Below are 12,062 nucleotides of genomic sequence, written 5' to 3'. Positions count from 1 at the left end.
TCTGGGTTTCTTTGAGGATCTGGGAAATATTAGTCATCAGATAATTTTAGGGATATCTGTCTATCATCTATCTATCTATCTATCTATCTATCTATCTATCTATCATCTATCTATCTATCTATCTATCATCTATCATCTCTCTATTATCTATCTATTATCTATCTATCTATCTATCATCTATCTATCTATCTATCTATCTATCTATCTATCTATCTATCTATCATCTATCTATCTATCTATCAATCATCATCTATCTAATCTCCACAACGTCTTCTTTATCCATCCATCCATTGATGGACACTTAGGTTGTTTACATATTTAACTTATTATAGGTAATGCTGCAATGAATATGGGAATGCAGATCTCTCTTTAACATAGTGTTTTTGTTTCCTTTAGATAAATATAAGTGTGCCTCAGGGATATTCTGGGTTCAGCTTCAAACCATCACAATAAAGCAAAAGCACAATAAATCAAATCAAATGAATTTTTTGGTTTCCTAGTACATATGTTTACAATATCCTATAACCTATTTAAAGTGTGCAGTAGCATCATGTCTAAAAAAAACAATGTATATACCTTAGTTTGAAAATACTATATTGCTAAAAAAACACTAAGCCTCATATGAGCTTTCAGTTAGCTGTAATCTTTTTGTTGGTGGAGGGTTTTGCCTCAGTGCTCATGGCTACTGACTGATTAGGGTGGTGGTTGCTGAAGGCTGGGCTGGGGTGGCAGTTTCTTAAAATAAGACAGAAATGAAGCTTACCACGTCAATTGACTCTTCATTTCACAAACCATTTCTCTGTAACATGCAATGCTGCTTGATAGCCCTTTACCCACAATAGCGCTTCTTTCAAAATTGGACTCAATCCTCTCAAATCCTGACACTGCCTTGGCAACCATGTTTATGTAATATTCTAAGTCCTTGGTTGTTATTTTAATAATCCTCACAGTGTCTTCACCAGAAGTAGATTCCATCTTAACAAACTACTTTCTTCACTCATCCATAAGAAGCCACTCCTCATCTCTTAATATTTTATCATGAGATTACAGCAATTTGAATATTATAATAATGAAAAAGTTTGAAATATTGTGAAAGTTACCACAGAGACATGAAGTGAACATATTATGTTGGAAAAATGGTGCCCATGTTCTTGCTTGACTCAGGGTTATCACAAACTTTCAATTTGTAAAACATGCAATATCTACAAAGTGCAATAAAGCAATGTGCACTAAAAAAAGTCATGCCTATATCCGGAAGTGGAATTGCTAGATGAAATGGTAGTTCTATATTAATTTTTTTGAAGAACTTTTATGCTGTTTTCTATGGTGGCTGCATCAATTTACATTCCCACCAACAGTCACAAGCGTTCCCTTTCATACACATTCTTGCCAACACTTATTATTTCTTGTCTTTCTGATAATAGCCATTCTAACAGATGTAAGTTGATGCTCATTGTGGCTTTGATTTGCATTTCTCTGTTGATTAGTGATATTGAGCACCTTTTCATGTACCTGTTGTCCATCTGTATGTTTTATTTGGAAAAATGTCTACTCAGACACTGCTTAATTTTTAAATATGATTGTTGTTTTTTGTATTTGTTTGAGTTCTTTATGTATTTTGGATATTTACTCCTTATCAAATACATGATTTGCAAATATATTTTCTCATTTGGTAGGTTGCTTTTTTATTTCATTGGTTTCCTTTGCTGTAGAGAAGCTTTTTAGTTAATTTAATCCCATTTATTTAATTTGCTTTTGTTGCCTTTGCTTTTGTTGTCAAATAAAAAAAAAAATCACTGCCAAGATCAATGTCAAGGAGGCTACCCTTATGTTTTCTTCTAAAAATTTTGTGGTTACAGGTCTTACATTCTAGTCTTTAATCCATTTTGAATTTATTTTTGTGTATGGCATAAAATAGTTATCCAGTTTTATTCTTTTGCATGTGACTGTCCCAGTTTTGCCAACATCATTCATTGAACAGATTATCCTTTCTCCATTGTATATTCTTGGCTTTTTGTCATAGATTAATTGACCATTTATCTATGGATTTACTTCTGTGCTATTTTGTTCCATTGATCTATATATGTTTTTATGACTATATCATACTTTCTTTATTACTATAGTTTTGTAATATAATTTGAAATCAGGAACTGTGATGCCTCCAACTTTGTTGTTCTTTCTCAAGATTGCTTTGAACATTTGGAGTCTTTTGTGGTTCTATACAACTTTTAGGAACGTTTGTTTCTGTGAAAAATGTCATTCGAATTTTGATAGAGATGGCATTGACTCTGTAGATTGCTTTGGGTAGTATGTTCATTTTAACAATATTAATTCTTCCAATCCATGAGTACAAAATATCTTTTGATTTATTTGTGTCTTCTTCAATTTCTTTCATTGATATCTCATAGTTTTCCATATACAGGTCTTTCACCTTTTTGGTTAAATTTACTTCTAGGTAAAGCTATTTTATATGGGCTTATTTAAAAATTTTTTTTCAGATAGTTATTATTGCATTGAAGAAAAACTATTTTTGCATGTTGACTTTGTGTCCTGTAATTTTACTGAGTTTATTAGTTCTAACAGTTCTTTTATAAAGTTCTTTACATTTTCTACAGATAATATTATGACATATGTGAATAGAGACAATTTTACTTGTTCTTTTTTACTATTTGAATGCCTTTTATTTCTTTTTCTTGCTAAATTGCTCTGACTAGTATTTCTGGTAGTATGTTGAATAGAAATGAGAGTGGGCATCTATTAAAATATATTTTTCTCAGTTACTGCTAATGTGAATTATAGAGATTTTTTTAATCAAAAATACCTAAAACTTAGACAATTTGATCATGATGATACATTCTTGTTTACAAAAAACCACTGAAATTTATTTGCTATATAAACATTTTAAGAATACTAGATCTAGGCACCTGGGTGTCTCAGTCAGTTAAGTGTCTGCCTTCAGTTCAGGTCATGATCCCAGGGTCCTGGAATTGAGCCCTGCATTGGGCTCCCTGCTCAGTGGGGAATCTGCTTCTCCCTCTCCCTCTGCCCTTGCCCCCCAACTTGAACTCGCTTTCTCCTGCTCTCTCTCAAATAAATAAAATATTAAAAAATATGTTAGATCAACTCTCATAAAAGAAATTGCTTTGCAAATTTTGCCCAGTCACACCTGAGAATTAAGATACCCCAAGACTCATAGAGCTTTGAGCCATTCATTATTTCCCCTAAAGTTCTTGCAAAATTAATGGCGTATATTTCTTATGTTTTTGTAATATTTGACTGAAAAAGTTATCTGGGACTGGCAGCTTCTTTGAAAACTAATTCAGTCTCTTTAATATTTCTTTCTTTTTTTTTTTAAGATTTTATTTATTTATTTGACAGAGAGAGAGACAGCGAGAGCAGGAACACAAGCAGAGGGAGTGGGAGAGGGAGAAGCAGGCTTCCCGCTGAGCAGAGAGCCTGATGTGGGACTTGATCCCAGGACCCTGGGATCATGACCTGAGCCGAAGGCAGACGCTTAATGACTGAGCCACCCAGGCGCCCTCTTTAATATTTATTTCTAATGTAGGCTTGGTAATTTAGATTGTTCAGTAAACTTGTTATTTATCCAAATCAAGTTTATTGGCAAAATACTTCTTAAATTTTCATTATATATGCTCTTTTGTGATGTCCCCTTTTCATTTCTGTTTATGGTAACCTGTATTTTCTCTCTTTATTTTCTTCATGAGTCAAATGAAGGTTTTATAATATTTTAATTATATGAATCAAATGTTATCTTTGCTGATTTTCTCCATTGTGCATCTGTTTTAATTTCATTGATTTTTTTTCTCCTAGTTTTATTATGACTATAATTACCTTAGATCTAAAGTGATGCTATTTTCCTAGTTTTTTGACATGGAAAGTTAAATTAATGCATCTTCAATCTTTTCCTTTTTTTTTTTTTAACATAGTTATATAAGACTACATTTTCCTTAAAACACTGCTTTAGTTGAATACTATGTAACTTAATATACTGTCGTTATTTGCATTTCAGTTCAAAAATTTAATTTTTATTAATTCTCCTTGTCATATAGATTATTAAAAATATATTCTTTTATTTCCAGCTGTGATATATTATGATTTGTAATAAAAATAAATATTTGACCTTCATCTTTATTTTTGGCAGAGCTCCTAAACCCTTAAAATTTCCTAAGTGAGGAGAACAATACAGTTGTCTTTTGGCTGTGTTAATGAGGCTACATTTGGAAATCACATAAGGATGGTGGCTGGCTGTCAGGGTAGCCATCAATGTGATTAGAGAGTTAAAACTTTCAGTCTCACTTGTCCCCACCACCACTTCTGTGGAAGAAAGAGGAGCTGGAGATTGAGTTCAATTACCAATGGCCAATGATTAAATTAATCATGCCTAGATAATAAAGCCTCCATAAAACTCCAAAAGAACGGGTTTGGAGAGCTTCTGGGTTGGTGAATACATGGTGGGGCACGGAGAGTGTTGTGCCTGAGGAGAACATTAAAGCCCCTTTCCCCTTCCCACTTACCTTGCCCTATGCATCTCTTCTATCTAGCTGTTCTTGCATTATATACTTTTACAATAAAACCATAATCTAGTAAGTACAATTTTTCTCTGTAAGCTACTCTAGCAAATTAATCAAGCCCGAGGAGGGGCTCATTGGAACCTCCAAACTATAGCTGGTCTGTCAGAAGTACAGATGACAAATTGGGGAACAAGCAGTCTTTTTTTTTTTTTTTTTAAGATTTTATTTATTTATTTGAGACAGAGAATGAGAGAGAGAGAGAGCACATGAGAGGGGGGAGGGTCAGAGGGAGAAGCAGGCTCCCTGCTGAGCAGGGAGCCCGATGTGGGACTCGATCCCGGGACTCCAGGATCACGACCTGAGCCGAAGGCAGTCGCTCAACCAACTGAGCCACCCAGGCGCCTGGGAACAAGCAGTCTTATAAGCTTCAGCCCTTAACCTGTGTGAAATGGTGGTATCTCCCAGTAGACAGGGTTAGAATTGAGTTGAGCTGTGGAATAGCTAGCTGGTATGAGAGAATTAGTTGGTGGTGTTTGGTACCGCTGCTGTACATTAGAATTGGGTACAAAATCTTAGTTGGTAATCAGATGTATACCAGTGTCAGGATTGTACCAGGCAATTGGAGTTTTTCTAGTTATCTTTAATGAGATTGACTTCTAGGTTAAATATATAAGGTTTAGAGAAACTGCTCTTCGTGATTAAAACAATATGAAATTTGCTGGGGCTTTCTTTCTGGCTGCAAAGTGGCCTTTGGTAATAGTCTATATGCAGATGAATCAAAGTTAATTTAGCCACTTTTGAGTTTAGTATTCCCTTTCTTTATATATATAATAGATCTAGTTTGTTACTTATGTACTGAAAATCTTATCCTGCAGATTTATTGTCTATATTTACTCTCATTATTAGAAGAATTGGGTTAAATTTTCCCTCTTGGTGATTGTGGATTTTTCTATCTCCATAATTTTCCTTATATATTTGAAGTTATATTAGTGGATGCTTACACATTGAAGATGTCCTATCTCCCAATGATTTGACTTTTATCATTACAAAATATTCCCCCTTATTTCTAGCAATGCTTTGTGCCTCAAAGTGTTCATTATCAGACGATAAGAGAATTAGCACTAAATTAACTTGGTTAATATTGCATAAATTTATTTTTCAAGTTTTAACACCCTCTAGGTCTTTATTTTGAAATTGTTTTTAGTAAACAGCATTCTATTAGATTTTATACTACTAGATTTTTACATTCTGAAATATGTCAATCTTTTACTTAATGTAATTCATTTTACAGAGGCCTTATATCTACCACAGTTGTTTTTTTACCATTTTCACATATCTGAATTATGTTTGTTTCCCTCATTTGCTTATATCTACAGTAATCAAATACCATTTATTGTGCCTTTTTTCTTCAATTTCTTATATTTACATAATCTTATCATTTTCATAGTTACCTTAAAGATTGTGTCATGCATTTTCAATGTCATGTATTACAATCTGTATCATTAATTTACATCTTCCCAGTGCTGCTAGATGCTTAGACCTGTTAATTTAATTTGCATGCCCTCCAGCTTTTGTGATAAATATGTTTGCATTTTGTTTTGTACATATTTATAATCCATAAGATACTGTTAGTATTGTTTTGTATATTAATTTGAATTATTTTATCCACATATTTAGTGTTTCTTGTGTATTTTATACTCACCTGCACATTCATGCTTCTTCCTGGTATCATGTTTTTGCTGACTGAAAAGAAACACATTTCTTTGAGTGCTAACTGCTGGCAATGATTTTTTTACCAAAAGAAAGTTTTGTTCTCCTTTATTCTTTTTTTTTGTTTTAAGATTTTATTTATTTGACAGAGAGAGAGAGCACAAGTAGGCAGAGAGGCAGGCAGGGGGAGAAGGAGAAGCAGGCTCCCCGCTGAGCAGAGAGCCCGATGCAGGACTCGATTCCAGGACCCCGGGGTGATGACCTGAGCCAAAGGCAGACGCTTAACGACTGAGGCACCCAGGTGCCCAGTTGTTCTCCTTTATTCTTGAAGGTTGTTTTTACAAACTAAAGAATTCTAATTTGGCAATTATATTTACAGAGTAAAAATCTTATTCCATTATCTTCTGCATTCAAACTTTTTGTTGAGGTCAGCCAACTATTTAATTGTCATTCCTTTTAAGCTATGATATTATATATCTGGCTGCTCTAAATATTTCTCAGTGTCTGGTTTTCAAGTTTTTCTATGATATTCTTAGGTGTGTGTTTGTGTGTTTACACTGCTTGAAATTCATTGGGTTTTTTGAAGTAGAGAGGCGGTGTGTTTCCATGCTTCTGGGAAATTCTCTGACTTACTTTTTTTTATTATTTCTATTCAATGTATCTTTCTCCTCCTCAACTGAGACTCTATTTTAATGATTTTAGGTTTATTGATATGTTTCACATATCACTTATCTTAATCTTTAATATCTTTGCCATATGTGTAATTGATATTTTTCATTGTTCTTCTAGTTAATAATACAGTTAATTGAACAATGCAATCTATAACTCAAAGTGTTCACTAATTTCTTAAATTTAGATATTTTATTTTTTCAGCTCTAGAATATATATTTGATAACCTTGAATAGATTCTAATTTTCTGGTGAAATGAGTCTATCCTCTTTCACATAGTTCATTTGTTTTTCTTTCAGTTTCTCTAAAATAGTAATCATGGTGGGTTTTTGTTCATTATCATCTTTTCCACTCTCTGGCTCATCTTTTAGTTAGATGACTTCTAGCTTCTCTTTTACTGTTGTTGTTGTTTTCTCTTTATTATTGGCCATAATTTCTTCCTCTTCATATGTGTGATAATTTTTTATTGTCTGCTACATGTTATATAGAGAACCATAGGCGTTCAGGATAGAATTACCTTTGACTTCAGAAGTTTTCATCTTTCTTATATTTGGAAGATAAGCTGAGTGACTGATAATTGCAATACAATAGCAATTGAGTTTGGTCAGAAAATAATGTAGTTTTAGCAAGACACAGATAGATATCTTACTGTACCTTCTATTGAGAGCCCCTATGCCTCTATTTTCTCAGCTATAAAAGCAATTGGTGACTAGGTTCTGATACTCAAATCTTCAAAACTCAATTCTCTACCTTATATCCCAATCTCCTTCAAAATCAGGTTAATATTTTATTTTTTTAATTTTTAATTTTTTTATCTTATTATGTTATGTTAATCACCATACATTTACATCATTAGTTTTTGATGTAGTGTTCCGTATTTTAAAGGGAAGGCAGTACATGTCCTTTAGGAAAATCCCCTTCCACTAGGTCTTTGTCTCCTGAGTACAACAGATTATAGATATTTCTTCCTTTAAAAGCTTCAACCTGACTCCCCAGCCTCCCACAGAGGACATAAAATCAGCAAATGTGATGTAGAGAAAACTGATTTTGAATCTGATGTCTGGTAAGTGTCTAATCTATCAACCTGTTCTCTTTTACCACTAGAGTTTTCAGGTTTCTCTTTCTTCAACAGAGGCCTTCTAACTGGGAGGGCCAAGTTGATCTTTACTTTGTATTCGGAATCATCACATTACAGGGAATAGTCACTTTGTTTCAGGGGAAAAAGTATTAACATTTTTAATTGTTTTCCTTTCTTTGTAGTTTTTAAGTCTTTTAATCTTCATTTCCTTCACAGTTCTTTGATACTTTAAAAATATAATTTAAAAATGTATTTGATATTATACAATTGTTTTTATAGTTGTTTTCTGAGGGAAAAAAAAAGAACAGTTATCTCCCAAGACCTACCTAGAATTGAAAGCATTTTTTAATCTCATTTTATAACCAAAGAAACCCCAAAATTTGAGAGACAACTGTTATTATCATCCTATCCTTTCTTTTTTTGGTTGGAAAATTGCAATAAATTTAAGTAATTTACTTAAGATGGTAATGGTCAGTGGTAAAGAAAATCTCAAACAAAAACTTCTGACACCTCCTCACTTCCACTTCCCTCATTATACCAAGGTTAGTACTGTCACAGTCAGGATTCAGACAGAAAAAGTAAAACCACATCAGTGACTTTAGAGGGATAGAATTAAGTGTAAGAATTGGGTAAACACATACGGAAGAACAGAACAAGTTAAGGGAGACATTGTGATGCTAACAGGTGAGTAGCCATGAAATACTAACTGTAATTTCATTCAAAGAGTTAAGGAGCAAAGGGAAAAGCTTGGGGGTTACTTAAATCTAAAGACTGAAGGGCTGACTGCATGGATCCGAGATTCAGAACTCTGACAGTAGGTTCTGCTAAGCTGGTGAAGATTTGGGATGTTAGTAGAAAGCTCAAAGATCTGAGACTCAGAATTCTGAGGATGACACACCAGACAGCTATGCTGGTATCTCTCAGGCTGACAGTGAAGTTGGTTTGGAGTAAATAAAAAAAAAAAAAAAAAAATATATATATATATATATATGTGTGTGTGTGTGTGTGTGTGTGTGTGTGTGTGTGTATAGATGCACATATATATAAGATATATACAAATAAGTATTATATACATATATAAACTAAGTATAGCTGCCAGTGTAAAACATGTTATTGAGGTGATATTGACATATGGAAAGCAAATAGAACTCCCAGATTTCCAAACTCTCACTCATTCTCCCTGTTGCAGATCCCTATAGGAAGAGGGCTGGTAGAGCAGAAATGTGGTCCATGCAATGAATGTACAAAATGGGAAGGGGATTTGAAACTGAGAAGCAATAACTTAAAAACTGGTACACAACCCATGTGCCATGTTTTTTCCCAGAAAATATAAAGAAACAAATTTTAGGAAAAATGAGTCTTCTAATTGCTTAAAATAATGAAGAGTAAGTAGAAATATTCCAGGGATTACCTTTTTTTAATGAATACTTATTTGGGTACACTTTTTATGCTTGATGACCTTTGTTTCCCACTTTGACCCTGGCGAACCGATATGCTAGATTGACTCCGAAAACTTTGCTGTGTTTTTGGAGTCTCACTCGGAGATTTTGGAGCCTTTTGTGGTGGCCTTGCTGTCTGACTCGGAGCCTTTTGTGGTGGCCTTGCAATCTGACTCGGAGCCTTTTGTGGTGGCTTTGTAGGTTCTGTTGGAACCTTTTGTGGTGGTTTTGTAGGTTGAGTCGAAACTTTTTCCTCTTTCTTTTTTCTCTTCAGACAAAGGTAAAGAAGACAACATAATAAGATAAGCAACCAAAAAAGTGAGAATATTAACAGGTGACTCTTCTTTAGCCTTTCTCTCTTAGGGGGCGGGCCACTATCAACACTACCTCCATTGCCCTTTATTAGGCAGTTGGGTGGGTCCCACATATAGTTGCAATGGCAGTGATGTTTATTGTTGCAAATGCCCCTCATGTTACAGAACTTAGGTGAACAATTACTATCCAAGTGAGATATATGGACACACTTCCTGTGAATGCAGACATGTTCTGGGCCACACTCTGTGCCATCATTCACGTAACCAATATCAGGTTTGGGCATCCCAAAGTGGTAGTCAAGACCCCAGCAGGTGCTGTCATTGAAGTGGGACTGATACACAGTAGAATGGTCCCTCAAAGAGGGAATTGCCTTCACATCCGTACACTGAAGTCTCCCACACAGGATATCTGAGATATTACATTTTACATATGAAGACAGTTTGGTACCACAGTTACCAAAACGGTCACCAACAGTGTTTATATTTTTGTAGCAATTATGACTTGCACTCTTTGCCTCTTGGCCAAAAATCTGCCTACACAGAGCATTGCGGTCATTACATTTCTTTTCATAGCAATAGGCACTTTCATTACAGGGAATTCCATCCTCCACATATACATCATCTGGGCACATAGGGGATAATCCATCACACCATTCTGGAAGATCACATTCATTGACCTCTTTTCTACACATTTTTCCAGATGGTAATAACTGGCAGTCTTTGCAACAAAGTCCAAAAGCACAAGTAGATCCATAAGTCATAGTGCAGTTTGACAGACAACAGGCATCTTTTGCACAACTCTGTAAAGGTCCACAGTCACACTCCTCTTCTTCTTCAACAATACCATCCCCACAACGCTTTCTTGAAAATATATCCTTTGTGTATATATTGTAGAGCATACATTTTGCTTCTATTATAGTATATAGCCAAAGAAAAGAAAGACTACAATTGCTAAATGAAGTTATCGGTGGGTTTGAAGTATGCATTATACATTTTAAGTACCCACATGAACAGTAATGACCATCATGATACATACCCAAATTATGGCCAATATGATGAGCTATTGCAATTGCAATCAAGTTCAGGCTTCTGTCTACATTAGTAATAATTGCACAGCTACGGAGTGGTTGACACATTCCGCTAACAAAACCTAAACCAGTCATTCCTCGTACTGTTTGATTTATAAAAAGATGTGCAGCATCATGTGGCAGGCGGGCAGCAAGGTTATCATTTTTCCAAACACAAAAATAACTCAGAGATCTCCTTATATCATTAACTTCAATGTAGTTTTTTTTAGTCCAGAACTCTATACCAAACAATAACATTTTAATACCCAATACCTCATAAATGGAGTCTACTATATTTATCATCGTATATAGATCTTCATTATACTTTGAAATATTCTTTTTTATATGAAGATATAGAGTATGGTCCACCACCACTACTAGTTCAACAAGAAACATATGGCGCCACCAGGCCACATAATTACTTTGCTTCTGAGTGGAATTATTAATCTCTTGAGACTCCAGTTGGGGTAAAATTTCCTCTTGCACAAAGTCAGAGTACATTTCTGGAAATTCGGTCTCCTCACTCTCCATTTTATATACCAGATGTTCAAATTTAGTAGAAAAAGTCATGGGCTTAATTTCATAAGCAATGCCATTTATCTGTAACAATCCTTGAAAGCCACCAAAACAGTAACTGAGGGCAACCAGGGATTCTGGGTCCCCCTCCACATAACCATGATAGTAGCAGTCATTCTGAACAAAGGGTTGGTCCTCAACGAGAGCACCTTGGTCTATGTAGGTGAACACTGGGAGGTGTCTGGACAGCAAATACTTCTTGACCTTCATGTGGACAATATGTCTCTTGCCCCCAAAATGCAAGCTGTAAGAGAGCCAGCCTGCAGGCTTCATGCCTCTGCCAGTGCCAAGTATCTTCAAAGGAATCACCACTTCTGGGGGACTATGGTATTGGGGGTGCTCAGCCTGGGTGTGTCCACAAAAGGACAGAAACACCCCAAGCCAGTGTAGCAGAAGTATGATTCTCACATCCAGCAGAGCTTTAATCACAGTCATTATGAAATCACCATTATGGAAACATTAGTCCAGAGAAGAAGGCAGGCAAAACTGGGGGTCATAGATGCTCTGGCTTCTTAGCCTGAGATGGTCAGTGTGCAGGGCTAATTATTAAGAATCTGTCTTCTGGCAGAGTTGAACCATTAGAGTATCAGCCCTATAAGTAAAACAAAAAGCAACATGTGGATGAAAGTGTCTATGCCTGGTGGAGAAAGGCATGCAATAAAAGTAGTGTTTTGATC

General features: G+C 35.0%; 1 protein-coding gene across 1 annotated transcript; it reads right to left on the bottom strand.

Moving 5' to 3' along the window:
- Window positions 1-9,417: 9,417 nt before the first annotated feature.
- Window positions 9,418-11,820, bottom strand: ADAM29 (ADAM metallopeptidase domain 29). The gene has a single exon (XM_045879556.2). It carries the CDS (start codon window positions 11,818-11,820, stop codon window positions 9,418-9,420), a length of 2,403 nt encoding a protein of 800 aa, XP_045735512.2.
- Window positions 11,821-12,062: the final 242 nt, after the last annotated feature.

This window comes from Mirounga angustirostris, unplaced genomic scaffold, assembly GCF_029215605.1.
Source record: "Mirounga angustirostris isolate CCGP_5_RB_7025 unplaced genomic scaffold, mMirAng1.0.hap1 SCAF_2, whole genome shotgun sequence".
Lineage (NCBI taxonomy): Eukaryota > Metazoa > Chordata > Mammalia > Carnivora > Phocidae > Mirounga > Mirounga angustirostris.
This window is presented reverse-complemented; position numbering and strand designations above follow the sequence as displayed.